The sequence below is a fragment of the Dromiciops gliroides genome, chromosome 4 (genome assembly GCF_019393635.1).
Source record: "Dromiciops gliroides isolate mDroGli1 chromosome 4, mDroGli1.pri, whole genome shotgun sequence".
Taxonomy (NCBI): domain Eukaryota; kingdom Metazoa; phylum Chordata; class Mammalia; order Microbiotheria; family Microbiotheriidae; genus Dromiciops; species Dromiciops gliroides.
The window spans coordinates 73,021,274-73,043,827 of record NC_057864.1 but is presented as its reverse complement, the minus strand read 5'-3'; the positions used below and the strand labels follow the sequence as shown (position 1 = coordinate 73,043,827).

Below are 22,554 nucleotides of genomic sequence, written 5' to 3'. Positions count from 1 at the left end.
GCGGGCACTCCACAGCTTCCAAAGCTGGCTCCTTAAACATCCTGGGTTGCTGTTATGGAGGATTCCAAAGCAGTATCAGCATTGGCTCCCATTCCCACCCCTTCCCCTGCTCTCTGGGATTGCAGGGACAATGAGAGAGAGAGCCAGAGAATCAGTGATACAGTGGAAAGAAGCCTGCATTCTGGAGCCAGAGGGCCCAGTTTGAATCCTACTTGGCTACTTCCTACCTCTCCATGACCTTGGGCAGACCACTTCATTTCTTAGTGACTCAGTTTCCTCCTCTGTAAAATGGTGGGGGGGGGAGTATGGACTAAAAAAGCCCTTTCCAGCTCTAAATCCTATTCTTTTTTTTTTTTTTTTTTAGTGAGGCAATTAGGGTTAAGTGACTTGCCCAGGGTCACACAGCTAGTAAGTGTTAAGTGTCTGAGGCTGGATTTGAACTCAGGTACTCCTGACTCCAGAGCCAGTGTTCTATCCACTACGCCACCTAGCTGCCCCATAAGTAACTTTTTTTTTGGGCAGGGCAGTGGGGGTTAAGTGACTTGCCCAGGGTCACACAGCTAGTAAGTGTCAAGTATCTGAGGCCAGATTCGAACTCAGGTACTCCTGAATCCAGGGCCAGTGCTTTATCCACTGCATCTAAATCCTATTCTAATAGCGAAGAATAATGATAGAGGAGCAATCTAGACCCTGGCATGGTGCCTGGCATACAGGTGCTTAATAAATATTTGTGGATTGATAGTCCCAGAAGCCCTAACTCTCAGTCAGCCTCCAGACAGGATTGATAAGGGGGAAGAAGCAGATCCAACATACTTCTGGAGAGTGAAAGAAGCCACAGTGGCTGCTGGATAGGAATCTGCTCTGAAAACTCAGACAGCCTGGAGAACAAGGTCATGGCTAGTCAGCAGCAGCAGATGGACAGGGTCCTGACCTTAGGTGCCTCTGTTAAAAGCTACCCAGGGTTAAAGGCCCACTCAGCAAGCAACAAAGACTTGCTCCTAAACGACCTACCCCTTAGAAACCCTTAAACAAGACACAGCCAGCCACACTAGCTCTCAAGGGAGAGCTCTGGCAGTGCGGATGGCTGTGCTTCTGAATTCATCCTCCCTAGAGGCCCGGGATAAGCAGGGGAGCCACAGATGGTGGCTGGTTGCCAGAGGCATCCAGCTGGAGACTGGTTTCAAGCATGTGCCATCCATTGTGTTTGCGATGACATTTAAACACAGGTGGTTACGGTCTGGACAAATAGCTGTTGCTTTAAGAGCACAACAGCCTCAAGGGAAGTAGAAAGAGGGACATTTGTCAGAGGCTGACACTGAGACTAAGAGACTTCCCCCATGTCTGTGATAGGAACAGGTTGCTCAGTACCCCCCAGTCCTAGGTCCCTATTGGAATTACCAGGCCTGTACAGAGAGACCTAGGCTATGTCAGGGGTTATGGGAGATCTCAGCCCATAAAGGGAGCCATCTTTAGCAAACACACTCACTGCAGGATCTTGTTATTCTCAGCTTACAATTCAAAGTGGGATGTGCCATGGAAGGTTCCTTAAGCTTTGAGTTTGCTCCAGAATGCTTCGACACTGGTTGTTATTAGAACAAATCACATCCCCATTATGCTGCATTAGTCACATACACTGCTTATTTCTTTGGTCCTCTGCTTTTTATTTACCTTCTGTTGAGAAATGGGAGCCAAGGAAGGAAGGATGAAAGAAAGAAAGAAAGAAAGAAAGAAAGAAAGAAAGAAAGAAAGAAAGAAAGAAAGAAAGAAAGAAAGGAAGGAAGGAAGGAAGGAAGGAAGGAAGGAAGGAAGGAAGGAAGGAAGGAAGGAAGGAAGGAAGGAAGGAAGGAAGGAAGGAAGGAAGGAAGGAAGGAAGGAAGGAAGAAAAAACAAAACTACCCTCCTGCTGTACATCAGAAGAATCTTCAGCAGCCTGCCACAGGAAAATACAAGAGCAGCAAAGCATGTCCTCCCTCCTCACAAGACTCTTTCTGCCCCATGTACATACCAATAGCACCCTCTGCTGCCTATTGTTAGAATTACTGTAGCTTGCCTCTAATGTTGGGGAAATCCTGATCTCCAAAACCTTCCCTCTTCCCCACCATGCTGTGGATAAAATTCATCACTACACATCTATTATGGGCCTACTAGGTACCAGGTACTGTGATAAGTGAAGGGGATACAAAAAGAGCCAAAAGACAGTTCCTGCCCTCAAGGAGCTTACAATCTAGTGGGGGAGAGAACATGCAGACAAAAAATATACAAAGTGGGGCAGCTAGGTAGTTGAGTGGATAGAGCACCGGCTCTGGAGTCAGGAGGACCTGAGTTCAAATCCAGCCTCAGACACATAACACTTACTAGCTGTGTGACCCTGGGCAAGTCACTTAACCCCAATTGCCTCACTTAAATATATATATATATACACACACACACACACACACACACACACACACAAAGTGAGCTCTATACAGGATAAATAGGAAACAATTAAAAGTGGGAAGGCACTGGAATTCAGAGGGGTTAGGGAAGACTTCCTGTATAAGGTGGAATTTTTGTTGGGATTTAGAGCAAGCCAAGGAGGTCGGTAGGTAGAAATGAAGAGGAAGGGCATTCTATGCTTGGGAGACAGCCAGAGAGAATGCCCAGAGCCAAGAGATACAGTATCTTGTCCATGGGACAGCCAGAAGGCCAGTGTCGCTCGGTGGAAGAGCACATTTTAATGAGTCGGATGTGAGAAGACTGGAAAGGTGGGAGGGGGCTCGTGAGGAAGGCTTGTTCCTGGAGGCAGCAGGGAGCCATTCTGGTTTGCTGAATGTGGGGGAGACATGACTAGACCTGAGCTTTAGGAAAAGCTCTTTGAAGGCTGAGTGGGAGATGGATTGGAGTGGGGAGAGACTTGAAGCAGGCAGACCCACCATCATCAGGCTATGACAAAAGCCTAAGTGTGAGCTGATGAGGGCCTGCATTTGAGCAGTGGCAGTGTTAGAGGAGAGAAGGGGATGCAGTTGAGAGATACTGCAAAGGTAAAATACTGGCTTGATAGTAGATTGGATATAGGCAGTGAGAGATAGTGAGGAAAACAGTGATGCAGGTTTTTGGTAGTCAGCTAGTGCTACTCTACATTGCTTCCCCTCAACCTTCAATGACTCCCTAGTGCCATCGGGACAAAATATAAACTCCTTAGTTTTGACATTCAAGGCTCATCTGGCTCCAACCTAACTCTCCTGACAACATACTTCTCCATTTCAGACAGTCTCTGTTCCAAATAAACTGAATGGGGGCAGTTAGGTGGTGCAATGGATGGAGCATTGGCTCTGGAGTCAGGAGGACCTGAATTCAAATCCAGCCTCAGACACTTGACACTTACTAGCTGTGTGACCCTGGGCAAGTCACAACCTCAATTGCTTCACCAAAACAAAACAAGACAAAACAAAACAAAATAAAAATACCACCAAATAAACTGAATGGCTGCCTCTTCCTCCCTCTCTGCCCACCATCCTCATGACTTGGAAGTGACTCCCTCCCTGTTGAAATCTTTCTCTTCCTTCAAACCCTATCCAGGTATCCCCTGTCACATCAAACCTTCCCAAGATGGAAGGGACCCATCTTTTCCTTCTCAGATCCCTCCTCTTCTGTTTGGCTTCAGTGCACCAACCACATTTGAACTTGTACTTGGATGTCTTTTATCCTCCCATTCCCTCCTACCCCCAGGTATATCGCTAAAGATAAGGTTCCGTCCATGTATGCCTGTGGAGTCCAATGCCCTGTACAAAGTAAGCATTTCTATTTTGAGTGCTAGACCTATGGTTTCATTGGTGTGAGACAGAGGTGTCAAATGTACTGCCTGCTACTGCAAATAAATCTCCCGGGTACAACCCAAACCAGATTAAAATGGAAATGGGAAATGTTTAATAAAATAAAGATACAACACAGATAATGTCAATGTGTGGTTTTCTTAGTTCATATGTGGCATTCAAGGATACAGAGTATCTTGATCTAATTGAGTTTATCACCAATAGTATAGGGAACTCCTTCTGGCAATGCAGATCAATAACTGTTCTGCAGTTTATTGTCTTAAAGAATTACCCAGGGTCACTGAAAGGTAAGTTACTTGCCCACAACCATATAGCCATTATGTATCAGATTAGATCTCCCTGATTCTAAGGCTCTCTATCCACTATGCCATTATTCCCTTAATATATACATACTTTATTAAATAAAGTTGTTAAAATAATTAATTATTCTAGATCTCTAGAGAAGGAATTTACAGTTTTCTTCAGTGGTAGCAGGAAGGATTCAGTCTAGTTCTAAATGAGCATTTTATGAATTATTATTCATAATAGTAACAATAATTCACATTTTTATAGTAAAAAAATATTAAACCAGTTTACTTGGAGAACCAAGAATTCAATTTCCATGGGTAAATTCAAGTACCAGGCTCTCAGTATTCCCTTCTAAAGCACTCCTATAGATTTCATGCTCTTGACTGACATTAGGCTCTCCAGTGACTACGCCCCACACTGACTGCTGCAGCCAAACTACACCTTTGCCTGATCCACCATCAGCAACAGCAGGCAGCATGCTGGCAATTTATCAAAGATGGCAAGCCCAGACCAGATACCAGCTTCAAAGCCTGCATGGCTTAGTGGGCCAAGCCACAAACAGGCAATTCCAAGCAACAAAGTCCCAAGACACGTTGGCCATGAGCAAGCACTGTGACCTTGAGCAACTTGCCCCACTTCTCAGTGCCTGGGCTTTCTCATCTAAATGCAAGGAAACAGATATATTTTATTCTATACAAGAAGACTGGAGATTATTACAGTAGTGCAGGCAAAGGGTAATAAAGTCCCACTTGTGGGCACATTTGTCAAAGGGATCAAAAAAAGAAACCAGGATTCAATATATACAAATATATATTTTATAGCAGCAGTATTTGTGGTAGCAGAGAACTAAGGGGTGCCCACCAATTGGAGAATGCATGGGCAAACTATGTTATATGAATGTAACACAAGAGTATTGTGATAAATGAGAGGAATTCAGAGAAACATGAGAAGATTGATTTGAATTGTTTCTGACTGGAAAAAGCAGAACCAAAAGAACAATATACAAAACTGCAACAATGTAAATGAAAAGGTTACTAGAAGAAATTCAAGCTCCAAGCAATTGAAAAACCAATGATGGTCTGGGAAAACATAATGAAGCATACCTCCCTCCTCTTGGCAGAAAGAATGAGGACTACCAATATTGACAGATACACCCAGAGTACCCAGTGTTTTTTTAAGTACTTTTCTTTATTACAGAAGATCCAACTGGAGGTGAGGGAAGGAGGAAGGGGAATTCCATAAATGACTATGACATAAAAAATAGATAGCTAAAGCCATTTTGAAAAGACCACACGGGATTGAACTAGGATGACAGCAAATAAAATGGAAAATAAGGAAGATACGCTAGAGACATTTCCGAGGAATAACCTACGTCAAACCTACTGATTAGAGAAAATGATCCAGAAAGAGAAAGGAATTGTGAAAGATGCATATTGATACTAGTGTTGTCTTTTTTTTTTTTTCATAAATTGCAAAGTGCTATAGAAATGTGAGATACAAAGAAGCAGCTTATACTGGCTCCCAGAGCTGATTGTTAAATTTTCAGTGTGAGCATTTCCACCTCGGAAATTGGCAAATGCTACAAATTGGGGCTTGATATATTGTTTTGTTGGTTATCTAAACTTAAGACAGTGATGGAAAAAATGTTAATCATGAAGATTGAATAAAGCGTGTCATGTGTACATTTTTTTTATCCAAGAGTCAGGTTGTTAAACATGATAGGTCCCTTATTATGGTAGACTTTCTAATGGCACTTTGAGACTCCTTTTTAAACTTTAAATCCTTTTATCTTCTTTTATTGGTTCTATTCCTCCAGAATATCTCCTGTCACTCCCTCAATGACCTTTTTTTACTGCCTATCTAGATCTGAAATATGCTACCCTGACAACAGTCTTATTATCTAACCTCCTTAATCCCCAAACCCTGAGTGAAGGGAAGCCTGACTAACAATTAAAATCCAGATACTAGAAAGGAACACCAGAAAATATTGGGTGTTGAGTCTTACTCACAATTGGAAGAAGTGGGATATTTCTTCCCTGGAGCTATCTATCTATTTACATATATATATATATATATATATTTACATATATATATAAGTATTTTATTATTTTCCAGTTACATGTAGAAATAGCTTTCAACATTTGTTTTTATAAGATTTCTAGTTTCAAATTTTTTCCCTCCCCCTCCCCAAGACAGCAAGCAATCTGAAATAGGTTATATATGTACAATCTCATTAAACATATTTCTGTGTTAGTCATGCTGTGAAAGAAGAAACAGAGCAAAAAGGAAAAACCTCAAAAAAGAAAAGCAAAAAAAAAAATAGTATGGTTCAATCTGCATCTAGATTCCATAGTTCTTTCTTTCCCCCTTCTCTTTCTCCCTTCCATTCTCTTTGTATCTATATTTCTCCAAGTCTGTGTGTCTCTGTCTATCTCTGTGTCTCTCCTCTCCCTCTCCCTCACCCTCTCTCTGTCTCTCTCATATGTGAAAACAACCACACACCCACACACTTAACTTTGTCCTCCCTAAGCCTCTGTCTAGTTGACCTAAAGTTGGCTAAGAGACCCAATGGGATTTGCCTCATTCAAGAAGCCCATGAGAACTTCCCTGGAGCAGGGGTCTGCTGGCTTGGGGCAAGGGGAAAGGATGTGGACAAAAGTATGAAGTGAATAGGGTCAGTTAATAGCATCTAAGTGAACACTGGGGAAAGGAGACATAGGTGAGAAGAGAGAATGGAAAAATGGGAAGAGGGAGCAGCAAAACTACAAAAAGCAGGAGAGGAAAAAGCTGAAAGTTGGTCTTCATTTCCTGAGCCTGCCTGGGCCCAGGAGGGATTCCAAAGAAGGCAGAAAACAAAGTCTCCAGTCTCAAGAAAGACTATGATCTGTCTGGGGAGGCAAGACTCCCTCACAGGAAACAGAGATGAACAGAAGGTAGTCGATATCTGATTAGGTGACAAAATAGATGACAGGCACAGTCCTGTGTCATCCTCCACACTGTGCCCTTCATCTGGACAGATGTAGCCCAGGTAAATAACAATACAAATCTTCAACAACCTCTTAAAACTCAAATTGACCTAAAGAAATCTGAGACTCTAAAAAGGATCAAATCCTCAGTGTCTTCATTACTTGCCGAATTTGCTTTAACTAAATACTTCATTTAAAAAGAAGTTCTGGAAGAAAAGAAGTTCTAAAAAATAATGTGTATCTCTACTTCCAGCTACCCCCCCCCATCCTCATCTCATGCCCAAGTCATTGTGTCTTGGGCTCAGCTTGTTTTTTTGTTTGTTTGCTTTGTTGTTTTGTTTTTAGTGAGGCAATTGGGGTTAAGTGACTTGCCCAGGGTCACACAGCTAGTAAGCGTTAAGTGTCTGAAGCCGGATTTGAACCCAGGTACTCCTGATTCCAGGGCCGGTGCTCTATCCACTGCGCCACCTAGCTGCCCCAGCTTGTTTTAATTAGAAGATGTTTCTGCCCAATGCAAAACATCTGAATGAAATCTGAAAAATGCAATCAGTCATTCAGATGTCTTGTCTACATCTTGCTCAGGGTTATTCTCGACTGAATGTATTAAGTAAACTCCTTCTCTCTGTCAGGAAGCCTTCCCTGATTGAACATAGTCCACCATTCCTATGCTTCACTCTCCTGATCTGTAAAAAGGGGCTAATAATATCTGTAGTTCCTGACTCAGAGGATTGTTGCGAAGGTCAAAAAGCACTTTTCGATCTTTAAAGTGCTATACAGTGTATCCCCAAAAGTCTTAGGTTGGCCTAAAAGTCAAACCAGGAAAGGTAAAAGGTTTGCCAACTGACGATATCCACTTGACACAGCCAGGACCTTATTTAATTCAATAGTTGCATATTAAGCATCTACTGGGTACTTAGATCGTGATAGTTTAAAACTGAATTAAGACTGTGCATGTGAGGGGCCACTGTTTTTCTATCTTGCCATCTTTGAGGAGAAACAAATGTTATACTCAAAGCTTGAGAGGAGACAAGAGGGGTAAGATAATTCCCCTAAAGCCGATTTTTCTGAAAAACAATCCCCATGATGGCAATGGTGATGGTGACATTGATGGTAATGGTGCGGCCCGGTGACTGCCCTGGGTTTGGTTATTTTGCCATCACAACCACTAGCACTTTCTAGTGCAGATGTATCACTATTGGGCAAATTGCCCTACAGCTACTGGCTGAGTAGTCTTCAGCACTGAGCAAAGACAGACATTGATTTTTTTCTAGTTTTAACTTACTTGAAGAAGTCTTCCTTGCAGTAGACACTCCCCGCTCTGGAGAAGCACCTGTCGGCCAACTGCATCTGGCAGTCTGCACACTTAAGACAGGAGCCGTGCCAATGCCTGTCTAAGACTTTGAGGATGAACTTATCCAAGATGTGCTGATTGCAGCCGGCACACTGAGGGATCTCTGAGGAGGCAGGAGGTGGCAGGGAGGAGGAGAGGAGAGGAGAGAGAGAAGAAAGAGCAGTGTCAGCCTTGTGCATGGTGCCACGTGCAGAGACCACTCAGCAGGCAAACAGAAACACTTGTTTGGCTATGAGTTCCATTCTGCTCTACTCTTCTAGGGAGGCAGAACTAAGGTAGCAATGGAAATGACCCATGTTGCATTACAGGGAAATCATTCATATGCTATTTGTCCATTTCCAGTCTGGTGGAGTAGAGTCATAATATGAAAGAAAAACCGGGAAGGATGCTGAGGGTAACTGACAGGAGTGGGGTAGGGCTAGGGGTGGGTGCATGTTTTTTTTTTCTGACACTGTTCTTCTGCTCCACCATCTCTGAATCTCAGGGTCCTCCACCAGCCCTACCTGATGTGGAATAATCATACTAGGTCCCTTGTCCAGGTCCAGGCCACCCCCCCCAAGGGTTCTATAAGTATTGTACCTCTTCCCCAGGGCTCTCCCCACATCTCTTCTCCAACCCATGACTCCTCCTGACAGCTGGGGACTGAGGATTGTTCCTGGTATCATGTGGACTCAGGTTAGACTCTCTGGGGTGTATACTGCTTCTCTGTCCACACAACTGCTTCTTATAGTATAGACTGTCTTCTCCACCCACCGTGCTCAATGAATTTGCCCTGTATCCCACAATTCCTAGTTAGTATTAGGCAGTGGATTCAGGAAGTCCCAAGATGATATACATCCCCACCCTACTTTCCTATCATTTCCATCATTAGCCTGAATGATCCCCAGCAAAAGACTACCATGTCCCAAAACAACAGAAGCCATATTAAGGCCACATCATCAGAAGTCACATGAACAATAAAGACAAGGGACATTTGCCATGGGATAGAGATGGAGGACAAGGCTATGTCAGCTCTGGAGTTCTCGGGTGGAGAAAGCCCGTGCCCCTTATCCAAGGCCTGTCTTCCTGCAAGCCTATCTAAATGTCTTTCTGATTCAAGAATAGCCAGTCACCGAATCTGGCTCAACTAATCCAAACAGAACCAGCTTTCAATGCTTGTGGGGGGAGGGAGGGAAAGGGAAGAAAAGTCCCTGCCACTCTCTTATTTCTGTGCTCCCAAAAGAAAGGCATCACACCTGAAACTCAACCCAACAAAAGTCAAAGACTTGCCAACCTACAATATCCCCCTGACCCAGCCGGGACCTTATTCGATTCACTAAATGCATATTACACACCTCCGGGGTACTATGTCTTGATAGAACTGTTTCCATGGGCCTCTGACTCCACTTCTATAAATTCATTTTAAAAACCTTACTCATTTTGACTTCTGTATCACATGACTCCACAATACCCGTGAAAGTTGTAAAGTTCACCTTAAGCCTCCTATGAGATGCATCCTCATCCCTCATCGCTCCAATTGTATTAGTCAACAGAACAATCCCATAGTGTTAGTTCGCTGTCTCATCCTGTCTCAGCTATGGTCCTGGGCTCTCAGAAGACATTGTGCTTGAGTGGAGCTCAAACTCTTTCAGTTTCTACCACCCTGACAAGTCTTGGTGATGGCCCATCATCTGAGAGCCAGCCTCAGGGCAAGGCCTTTCAAGTAAAGGGACAGAAGACTGCTCCCCCAACATGGTGGCATAGGGCTTCTTGTTCTGGTGGAGGTTTGACTCCATGGCCTCTGATCTTCCTTCCAGCTCCGGGATTCTATGAAACAGAGGCTGAACTGAGGTCATCGGGCCAAACCAAGACTAACCCATTCACTATTTTGTACCTTCTACTCAAAGCCATATCTGGTCATTTTTGTTCCTGGGTCAGTCATTCAACAAGTATTTACTAAGTACTTACTGTCTACCAGATAGTGTACTTTGTGCTAAGGATACAAAGAAGAGGCAAAGATATCCCCTGCCTTCTTATATTTTAATGATGGAGGTTATGTATACATAAGTTATATATATGATACATGTGTTGCAGATGGAAGGTAACCTTACAAAGAAAGGCATTAGCAGTTGGGAACTCTGGGAAAAGCTTCTTGAAGAAGATGACACCAGAATCTTTTTTTTTTGGTGAGGCAATAAGGGTTAAGTGACTTGCCCAGGGTCACACAGCTAGTAAGTGTCAAGTGTCTGAGGCTGGATTTGAACTCAAGTCCTCCTGAATGCAGGGCCCATGCTTTATCCACGGTGCCACCTTAGCTGTCCCACTTGAATTGAATCTTTTTTTTTTTTTTTTGGTGAGGCAATGAGGGTTAAGTGACTTGCCCAGGGTCACACAGCTAGTAAGTGTTAAGTGTCTGAGGCTGGATTTGAACTCAGATCATCCTGAATCCAGGGCTGGTAATCTATCCACTGCATTGAATTGAATCTTAAAGGAAGCCAGAGAAACCAAGACATGAAGGTAAAGAAGGAGGGTGCTCTATCTAGGTTTAAGGGACTGCCAGTGCAAAGGAATGGGGATGGAAAATGTAGTATTGGGTGTAAAGAACAATAAGCAAGCTAAAACACATCCTTGATTCAGTTAAAATGGGAAAGTGGTGACAGATACTGGGATACCTGAAGGACGCTGTGGGGGAGGTCACAGTGGGAAAGAGCAGGACAAAAATGTGCCTGGAGAGGAGTTGACCTAGGTTATGATTAATGGGGGAGGAAAACTCATGCCTTCTGTTTTAATTCATTATTCTTCTTAACTTTGTTCTAAGTTCAGTTGTTTCTCTGCTGACAAAGGACTCTAGGTGTTAACAGCACTATCTAAAATGTTGGTGTTCTGGTACGAATCTCCACTTGCCCAGTCCTAGTTATATCTCTGAATATACTGTGGGCTAAAGTGATAAGCAAATACTTGACTGAGGGTGTAGGAGAACCTCAAATGAGCCCAGAGCCCTCAAGATAGAGGATAAAGGAGATGATCTCAATGCCCTTATAGCCTAAAACTCCAAGGAGGACTCAGATAGATGTGCTTCCCACAAGACTAAGACTTCCATGGATGGTCAGAAAGAAGGTTCTAGAACAACACAACTCTAAACCCTATGACTTAGTAATTTTGCCAAACAAAATCTACCTCAGCTGGAACACTGAGTGTTTGGTCCACAGTCCAGGTCAGACATACTTATATTAGTTAATTATGGAGATAAGAGGTAGAAAAAGGAGTCTGGTCAGCCAAAGAAGGGGCAACTAAGAAAGAAGAAGGCCTCGTTCCCTGTACATTCTCCTGGAAGGAGCAAAGTTAGCTTTGAAGACACCTATCATTTTGTTCATGTTCTTTTTGTTCTTTTGTTTTGTTTTTGTTCTTTTAAATCCCTGTGTTGATTAAAAGCCAAATATAGGTAGTGTGCTGATCAAGCAAAGAGGAGCAAGGAGCTCAGCTCAGTGTGAGTAGAAGAAGCAAGATACCAATAACAGGAGCCATTGAGCTGAGCTCTAGTGCCTACTAGTGGAAGAAGAATGTGCGTGGGGGGTAGGTAGAGTGGCAGAAATGGGTGGTGTGGGCAACGGGTTTGTGGTGGGACAAGGTCACAATGAGAAAATGTCCCGTTGTGGAACCTAGTTTTGAGGGGAGGTCAGGAAGGAAGACGGTTTGAAGACAAAAAGTTGAAGGGGTCCAATAGGAACCAAAGGTAAAACCACAATGACAGTGCTGAGCAAGATGATCTCTTTGACTCCTTCCAGCTTTAACGTTCTATGATCTGATCACCTCTTAGAGATGTTGCTTTCAGGATCTGCCAGAAGAATCTCTGCTACCGATATCTCAAGCAGAGCAATATTATACACATACACATACAATGCCTGTATATGTATGTGTGTATATGTATACAGATATGTATATATATCAGTATATATACGCATACACATAAATACCTATATAATGTGTACATATTTATATTCCTATATATGTGTATATTTTTCCCTGAGAAGTCTTTTTTTTGTTTGTTTGTTTTTTGTTTGTTTTGTTTTAGTGAGGCAATTGGGGTTAAGTGACTTGCCCAGGGTCACACAGCTAGTAAATGTTAAGTGTCTGAGGCCGGATTTGAACTCAGGTACTCCTGACTCCAGAGCCGGTGCTCTATCCGAAGTCTTATTTTTTTTTTTTTAATATCTTGCTTTCACAGCACCCTCATTTCCAAGAATACCTCTCCATTTCTCCCTGCCTTACAAACTATCTGTTGTAATAAAGAATAAAAAAGAGAGAAATGCAGTAACTCAGAAAAACTGAACAATTCATCACCTGTGTCTGACAGTATATGCAACAGACCAAATCCATAGTCCCCCATCTCTACAAAGATGGGAGGGAAATGCATTTCCTCAACTTTCCTATAGGAGCACTTTAACGGAGTAGGAAGCATATACTCCCAAGGCTTCTCAAACCTCCTCCCACCATCACTCCCCCACCCCCATCCCCACAGCAGGGACTTACAGTAGAGACATTAGAATCTGCTAGCACAGTAGAAATACAAATGCTGACTTGATATCCATAATAAGCTTGAGCCTCTGGATGAGACGGGGTAACTAAAATTCTCCCTACGATCACAGCCCTCCCCCAGATAGATGAATTAACTCTTTCAGGGCGTCCCTGAGTGCCCTGGGAAGGGTAATTTACTAAATTGGCCCTTGGTGCCCTGGAAGAGTTAATTACTCACCCTGGTTCACCAGGGGAACAGGGCCACTCTCCCAACATAACTTTCTGACAAGGGAATACTAGAATCTAGCATATATACATATATAATTGTTGTTATTTTGCTGCTTCTCCAAGGGAAAGATTTAGTGATATTCCTCTTCACATATACAAATGCATGGGGGTGAGTACCTAGGATGTATGCACATAAAATTTATTTCGAGGAAGGTATCTACCAGGAGTCTTAATATGATGACTATTCAAGAGAGAATACATTAGTGCTAATGTATGCAGAGAATGTCAGGGGAGTTTTTAGAGGCCTGTCCATGGAGAGCAACATAACATTAAGGGAGAGACACAAAAGCAGACAAGCTGCGGCTCTATCCAGATGGAGAAGGGGGATGGTCCCTCCCAGGCTGGCCTGTTGGAATCAATGGCTCTCAAAATGGGGCCTTTGGACCTCATCCCTGGCCCTTCAAGTGGTTCTTAGATTGATCCAAAATGCAAGTTAAAAGCACGTGTGTGTTTGGGTGGGAGCTTTTTTAAAATTACATTTTAATCAATCAATCTATCCATCAACACCTACTATGTGCCAGCCAATGTGCTAGGTCATGAGGATACAGAGATAATGGTTGAAATAATCCTTGGTTGGAAAGAACTTATATTTTCCATTAAAGAGTTGAAACAAAACCTTAAGAGAGCATTATTTAAGGGGAAGCCATGAATTTCCTATGGTAAGATTTTCCTGATCTCAGATGTTGGTGCTCTCTCTTGTCTCCTTAAATGATGACACATACATATATAGGTTACATATCTCTGTCTATATTTATCTACCTATCTATCCAGATGTTATTACCATCCCTTGCTGTTGTCCAGTCATTTTTCAGTTGTGCCTGACTCTTCATGACCCCATGCAAAGTTTTCTTGGCAAAGATCCTAGAGTGGTTTGCCATTTCCTTTTCCAGCTCATTTGACAGATGAGGAAACAGGCAAACAGGGTGAAGGGACTTGCCCAGGGTCAGACAGGTAGAAAGTGTCTGAGGCCAGATTTAAAGTCAGGAAGAGGAGTCTAGCACTGTCCACTGCACCACCTCCCTTTCCTCATCCCCAAAGAACATAAACCCTTAAGGGCAGGAGATGTTTCTGGGTCCCCAGCACTGGGCCTAGCCCATAGCACACCCTAAATGCTTGTCGAATGGCATGGATCAGAGCAATACTGCCTGTTGCCTTATTGACGTCACAATGTTGTTGTGAAAAGGGGGCTCTGTAACCCTGACAGTTGCTGAGAGGCAGTCTGGTATCTCAGAGAGAGAGCCAGCCTTGCAGTCAAGAAGAACTGGGTTCAGGCACAGCTAGGTGATGCAGTGGATAGAATGCTGGCCCTAAAATTGGGAGGATCTAAGATTAAATCTCACCTCAGGCACTTATGTGACCCTGGGCAAGTCACTTAACCCCAAATGTCTTAAAATATGGGGCTATCTCCAGTGATCCTGATATTAAAAAAAAAAAAGAAGACCTGGGTTTGAGCCACCACCAACCCCAAATGTACACATGGACTAGCTGCAGGATCTCACTAGACTCCTGTTTTCTCCAGGCAGCTCCCTGAGACGATAAGCTGCAAAGGAGGTACCAATGTGCTTCAGTGGAGGGAGTCCCCTCACTGGGAATGCCCAACACCAATGACATGACAAATAAAAAAAAACCCAAACACTTTAAAGCCTCCATACAAGGTTTCCCCAAAACCATAAACTTTCTGCACTGAGATTTGGAGGGGGGGTTCCGGGTACATTGCATATCTCCATCACAGCAAGAAGCCAGTCAGATGGTTTAAGTCAGTAGTGTCAAATTCAAAGAGAAACAGGGGCTATGAAACCATACAGAAGGATCCTTGTGGGCTGCATACTGACTTAGTTTTAAAAGGTAAGATTATCTATGTTTTATTGTATCTTTATTTCTTTTGTTAAATATTTCCCAATTCCATTTCGACCTGGTTCCCCGACCACTCAGGAGTGTTGTGGACCATGTGTGGCCCCGTGTTTGACACATCTGGTTTAAGTGATCCAGGGGACCTTTTGCTCTCCCCAAAGTGATCTGCAGATGGAAAGAGATGGAGGAGGACCCAGCGCTAGATCTCCTCCCCCTGGTAAAACATGCAAGTCAATGTCACAGTGCCCATGGGACACCACCGCAGGGCTAGCCATTAATTCCAACAGACCTGCCTGGGAAGGACCGTCCCCCTTCTCCATCTGGATAGAGCTGCAGCTTGTCTGCTTTTGTGTCTCTCCCTTAATGTTATGTTGCTCTCTGTGGACAGACCTCTAAAAACCTCCCAGGCCTAGGATGTGAAGCAGAGGATTCTCTAGGTGTGGCTGCCCTGGGAAAGCTCAGTAAATCAAACTTCATCTACTCATTCCCCTCCATCTCATGGTTAAGAATCAGGCAGCACAGTTACTAGCTGTGTGACCCTGGGCAAGTCACTTAACCTTCATTGCCCTGTGCAAAAAAAAAAAAAAAAAGTGGATTCAATTGTCTTGGAAAGGAGCAGTGAGTTCACCCGGGTTTTTGTTGTTGTTTTTTTAAATCACACCTTTATAAAAATTTGGAACTAAAAATCCTATGAAAACAAATGTTGAAAACTATCCTTATATGTAACTGGAAAAGAATAAAATACTTTTATTTATTTATTTATTTTTGTGGGGCAATGAGGGTTAAGTGACTGGCCCAGGGTCACACAGCTAGTAAGTGTCAAGTGTCTGAGGCCGGATTTGAACTCAGGTACTCCTGAATCTAGGGCTGGTGCTTTATCTACTGTGCCACCTAGCTGCCTTATTTTTTTTTTTTAAAGAATCAGGCAGCTAGGTAGCACAGTGGATGAAGCACCAGCCCTGGATTCAGGAGTACCTGAGTTCAAATCCGGCCTCAGACACTTGACACTTACTAGCTGTGTGATCCTGGGCCAGTCACTTAACCCTCATTGCACCACCCCCAAAAAAGAATCAGGGGAAACTATTTCACATCAGCTTTGGAGCTAGGAGAGGCTTTGGAGGGGATTGGATCAACCCCCTCACTTTAAGATGAAGAAACTGTAAGCTAGAGAAGTTGTGACTTGCCCAGAGTCACACAACTAGTCAGGTAGCATCCTGGAACTATGCTCTGAATGACTCCAAGAGCAGTGCTCTAACCACTGCCCCAGCCTGCCTCTTTCATATGCCCCTTCTGTGTATGTCTGAGTAGGCAACTAACACAACTCTTCAAGCCACTATATACTTCAGGAGGTAAAGCCCTGGATACATATTTGTTTATTGTATTATATAACCTGTTAAATTCTCAATGCAGACAGCTTGGCCCTTGATTGTAGACCTATAATCAATTTCTTTTGGGAGGGGGTTGTGTTTTGGGGTTTTTTTTTTGTTTTTTTCAATTTCTTATTTTTTAATGGGTGCAGCCTTGATCTGGACAGGGCTCATGAAGGTCCATTACCATAAATATTATACAATTTCTATATGACAAGAATATTGCCAAACCCCAGCTAGTGACTTGCATATTATTTTTTGTTTGATTTTTTTTTTTACTGAACCTGTTATTGAATTGGTGTAGGGAATACCCAATTCAAAACATCCTGTACTCTGCAATGTAGTGTGGCCTGGGACGGTGGTGAGTGATGGCTTCCCACTATTCTTCCTGCCTCTCTTGGCCCACGTCATAGCCTTCTGTACCTCAAAATTACAGTAGAGCAAAGGAAAGTAGATCTTTGCAGGCTTGTCCTCTGCACTTGGATCTGCCTATTAGAATCCTTATCTTCTTCCTTCAAGGCTCAAGCCGGGAGTCACCTCCTATGGGAAGCCTATTCTTTCTTTTTTCCATGGTGCATTCCCTCCAGGAAAATATATGCTCCTTGAGGGCAGGGCCTGTTTTTCATTTTGTCTTTATTTCCTCAGCTCCTAGTATGGTGGGAATGGAAGGCTACATATTTATTAAATACCTAATACGCGCCAGCCATTATACTAAGCACTTTTAAAAGAATATTATCTCATTTGATCCTTAACAAGGACAGAAACTTTTTGATATTTTGTCTTTATATCCTTGGCTACTAGTGTTGTGGGAAGAGAAGAGAACACACTTATTAAGCACCTACTATGTGCCAAACACTTTTTTAAACAAATAATATCTCATTTAATCCTTACAACCACCCTGGGAAGTAGGTGCTATTATTTCCTCATTTTACAGTTGAAGAACTAAGGCAGACAGTGATTAAGTAACCTGTCCAGGATCACACAGGGGCTGGATTTGAACTCAGGTCTTCCTATCTACGGTGTCCAGCTCTATCTACAGTACCACTTAGCTTCCTCTGATGCTTTGCCCATTGCTTTTTTTGGAGTTACAATTTCATTGGTGATAGGAACCCCCCCCACCCCCGAGAGAAAACTCCCTTTTATAAATACATTTTGGCATTGACTCTGCAACTTAGGACCTTAGACAGATGCCTTGGAATATTAAGAAATTAAGTGCCTTGCCCAGGGTCACGGAGCCAGTAAAAGACCTTTAACCCAGATCTTCCTGACTGGCTCTCTACAAGGCCATGCTACCTTGCACATAGTAGGCTCTTAATAAATGCTTGTTGGACTGGATCGGATTAGAGTAGGTTTGATAGCATAGGCAGTCCTGCGTGAGTCTCTGTGAAGAAGCTGGACAGCCTATTTAATTATTGGGATGTGGGCAGCTGGTCACTTTACTGCAATTAATCGCGACTTTTAAAAGCTGGGCAGTGATAAAACCCTTTGAAGAGTCTATGAAGTGAACTCTCCAGGCAGGCACAGAGCGGAAGGTTCCATGTAACACAGGACATAATGTCCAAAAGAGACCCAGCCAGCAGCTTTCTGCAGTCTGGACCAGCATTGTGAGTCAGTCAAGGAGAAGGTCTCTCCTTCTAATTATGACGTACCCTCCAAATGCCTCATACAAATGCCTCAGGACACAGTAAGGTCCCAAGCATCCCATTAATGTCTATTTAAGAGGGAGATATTATGGAATCCTGGAGAGATGAAGATGGAGATGGGGTAAGGGAGGAAATGGGAAAATTGGGAGAAATGGTTTTTCTCCAGAGGACTCTGGGGAGGGTGATTAACAATTTTATATGTATAATGATATCATATTATTAATATCCTGTGCATAATATATGTTCATATACGTTGTTGTATCCTTTCTGTCATGTTTGACTCTTCATGACCCTGTTTGGGGGGTTTTTGGCAGAGATACTGGAGTGGTTTGTCATTTCCTTTTCCAGTTCATTTTACAGATGAGGAAACTGAGGCAAACAAGATTAAGTGACTTGCCCAGGGTCACACAGCTGGTAAGTATCTGAGGCTGGAATTAAACTTAGGTCTTCCTGACTCTAGGCCCACTGTACCACCTAGATGCCCACATATAAGTATCCATCTATATTTTATTATTTTCCCCCTGAATTTTCCAGTTTATCCCACACCTCCACATCTCGAAATATACCTGATTTCATGAACAAACCAGGTTGTACACAATACATTTTGAGCTCCTAAAGCAGCTTTAGATCTGTAAAAGGGAACCCAAAATAGCACTGTCCCTTGGCACATAGGAGATGCCTGATAAATGTTCATTTCCTTCTTTCCTATTCACCTAATCTCCCACTTTGGAAACTTGGAGTTCTCTTTGATTGCCCCTCCCTTCCCACATCTGCACCATCTCTCATATCTATTCTTCTCAATTCCTGCTCCCACCACCCTGGAAAACTCTTATTACCACAAGCCTGAACTATTGTAATAGCCACCTAATACATGGTCCTATCTCCATACTCTGCCTTCTCCAACCCTTCCTTCACATCACTACCAGACAGCTTCCTTTTACATATACTCTTGTCACTCTTTTGCTCAAAATTCTTCAATGGCTCCCTATTGCCTATGAAATAAAGCTCAGTTTTTTTCCTGGCATCCAAAGCCTATACCATCTGGTACCACCCTACTTTCTTAACCCTATCTAACACTAAGTCCCACACGCATTCTGTCCTGCAGCCAACCTGGACTCCATCATTCCCAGATGTGTCCTGGATACTCCCATCTCTGTATCTTTGCTTATACTATTCCCAGCATCTAGGGAGCCCCCACTACCCATTGCTTTCAAGTACAAATCAAATGCTTCCTCCTCAATGAAACCCCCACTGAAAATGACCTTTCCTGCCTGGATCTCAAATAGAACCTTGTTTAATCTTCTTTTATGCCCTTTTCCAGTATTATTATGTGCTATAATTATTTGGGTATGTGATATATTCTATTAGACTCTAAGCTCTATGAGGGAAGGGACCCTGTTTTATCTAAATTTCGTCTGTCTCTGATACTTAGCACAGTGCTCTGCACAGATTAGGCATTCAGCAAATGTTTGATGAATTAAGTTAAATTGAAGGAAACTTTTCTATATTTTGGGGGGAGAGCAAAGTAGTCTTTTGTGATATGAATATCTCATTTAAGAAATATACATCTTAGCAGGGTCTAATTACTCTAAAATTACAACAACAATTTGCCATAAATGCCTAATTCCTGAACAAGTGGACAAGTTGTACCCCTCTGTCAGACTCAGATCAACCCTCAGCATAATGCAGCCAGATGCCTCGAAGTTCTCCCTCCATCAAAACCTAGGAGCTTTATTGAATTTTCTGTTTTCCACTCCTAAAAAGGGGAACAATAATCATTATATCCCATGATACCTTCTCTCTGTTTAGAGCTTTTAACTCTTTCAACATGTTTCTGTCTTCCTCGACCTTATTTGATTCTTCTGACAACCCTGTGAGGCAGATAGTATTCCTGTTTGACAAATGAAAAAACTGAGGCATTAGAGTTAGGTGGTTTGCCTAAGGCTCACCAGGCTGCTTAGTGGCACAACCAGGACCTGAAATGACTCCCAGTTGTTCTATGTTCTTTCTTACCATATTCCTTCCCCATTCACAAGAGAACAGTCCCTGGGCTACAAGGCCATTCCTGAAAAGAACTCTACCACTGACTCTTCATGTAAAACCATCTTGGATGCATTGTTTTCTACCAGTGCTACCAGTACATCCTGTACATTCACTCCAGGAAGCTAGAGTTTTGTCCAGTTAATTCGCTTCACTTCAATTCAATTCTACAGATGCTTATTAAGTGCTCCTCTGTCCAAGCAACCTTATATTAACTCTAGGTAGTATATACCTAGGCAATACTTAGACTGGTTTTCTTACCCTGCTACTGAATGAAAGGAAAAACTTCACAGGCCCTTCTGAAGTGTGCTTGGAAGTGTACACACTGGAATAAAATTCTTATTCCCCCTCATTGCCCCTTTTTATGCACATAAGGAAAATCTTAAATTTTTTCTTAAATTTCAGTGGCTATTTCATACAGCAAAAGAAATAAACCAGTGTCTTGGTTCACAAAGAACAGAGAAAATAAAATCTGTGTTTTCAAGAAGCAGGTTAGGAAAATACTCTCAGTGGTAAATACATAGATTCCCGATGGGATGGAGGTACAGAAGGGAATGAATTCTAAAATGTATCTATGACCTCCTGGAGGATATTTCTGGATAGGATATGATCCTGTGAATGAGGATATTCTTGATATTCTGTAATATTCACACTGAAGAATTACAATCCTGGATAAAAAGTGACCAGGATGCAACTGGCTATAAAATGACTTAAAATGAAGGAAAAAACAAAACAAAACAAAACTTGGCCACTCATTCCATTGTCCCAGATCATATACTTTCATTTCCATTAAGGGATAAGAATTTCAAAAATTCAGATTTCAAATCCAGAGATGCAGCCCCTCATCACCAATAAGGCACATATTATGTTTCATGATACCACCAAACTTCCTTTCTTGCTTTTAATTAAGGTTTTCTGCATATCTAGGATAAGTCATGGCCATGAGTCCTAATAGTTTCTCTCTTCTTTTAAGGTACATTTCACTTCACATAAGAAATCATGTTTTTAAAGAGTTGATATAGCCATTTTCCGATAAGAGACAATTCATTATTTATTCTCCAACATCTAGGATTTGGTTTTCTCTCCTCTCCATCTCAAGCTCTTCCTTTCTCCCCCTTCTCCCCCATTTAAAGTTGGTTTATCTTGAAGAAGCAATAACACAGCCTCTCAAGCTGCTCATAATAAACTGATTGTCTGGTTTCAGAAAGGGCAACACACCATTTCCTGGAAGAATAGTGAAGAAAAAATGATTCCAACCCCAAAATGGTATATATTGGTTTTTAAGAACTGAATATTGTATGCATAAAACAAATCCATATTTAAAATACTTATATACACAATGTGTTGCCAATTTTTTGTGCTTTTATTTTTTTGAAAAAAAAAAACAACTGACTGCCCTACAGGAAAAAAAAATGTGTAAAGCCTTCTCATACCATAGTCAAATACCATCTAACACAATCCCTTGGACTCCTTTCCTGCTATATATCCTCCTTAGTACTGTCATTCCTTCTAATTTTGATCTCTGTGTGACTACACAGTGGTTTATACTGCTTTGGAAAACATACAGATACAAAAAACACTTTCAAAAATATCAAATTCAGAGGTATACCTCAAAGGAATTTCTCTAATATGATACTTGGGTTGTAGCTTAGAAAGGTTTCCCTGGCCATAAAAATTCATTGTGTGAGCATCTCTCCAAAGGTCCATTTAAAAAATATCGTATCAATATTCTTCTGTAGAACGTTGGATGTTCTCAGCAAAAACAACTGAAAAATCAAATTAAATGAACCCAAAATGTAACTTTTCAAATGCTTTGGAACAATTCTCAATTTTTACTCTACAAAAATACATAATTCTACTAAAATATATAATTATGTATTACTCCAGCTAATTTCTGATATTTTTATTTTTAAATGTCTTTTGTTTTACATTACATTTGTTTTCCTCTTTTTCTCACCCTTCAAACTATCCCTTATAATGAAGATTTAAAAATAAAGAGGAAAAAAAGTCGTTTAACCAAATTAACCAATATTTGAACATATATTGACAATCCATGCAACATTGCACACCCAGAATCTCCCATTTCTTCAGTGAAAAGAGGTTTTAAAATTTTCTCTATTCTTCCCTAATGCCAACCTTAGACTCCAGTCTATTTTTCTTCCCTCTATTTTTAAAGTAATATTCCACATTTTTGTCACTCCGTACCTCACACAGATAAAACTTTTAGTTAAGATGACTGCAAGTTTTGTCTCTATTATCTTCAGAACCAATTCCCTTGCATGATGAATTGGGCTTTATGGACCCATACTGACTAGGCAATAAGAGAAAGAGATCTGAACAAAGATATACCAAAATAACTAGAGAGGCGGAATCACTTCATAAACCCAATCTCTAGTGTAGTTAGCTCAAAGAACATTTTTCAATTTCAATAGGCAATCTGCAATCAATTTCATT

The 22,554-nt window shown here is 42.0% G+C and overlaps 1 protein-coding gene across 1 annotated transcript in view; it reads right to left on the bottom strand.

Moving 5' to 3' along the window:
* The window catches only part of LHX4 (LIM homeobox 4), a 67,704-nt gene that overhangs the window by 35,871 nt on the left and 9,279 nt on the right, over positions 1 to 22,554 (bottom strand). Inside the window, exon 2 of the mRNA XM_043962575.1 lies at positions 8,349 to 8,520. Within this exon, the coding sequence (XP_043818510.1) occupies positions 8,349 to 8,520 (172 nt within the window). The remainder of the gene's footprint in view (positions 1 to 8,348; positions 8,521 to 22,554) is intronic.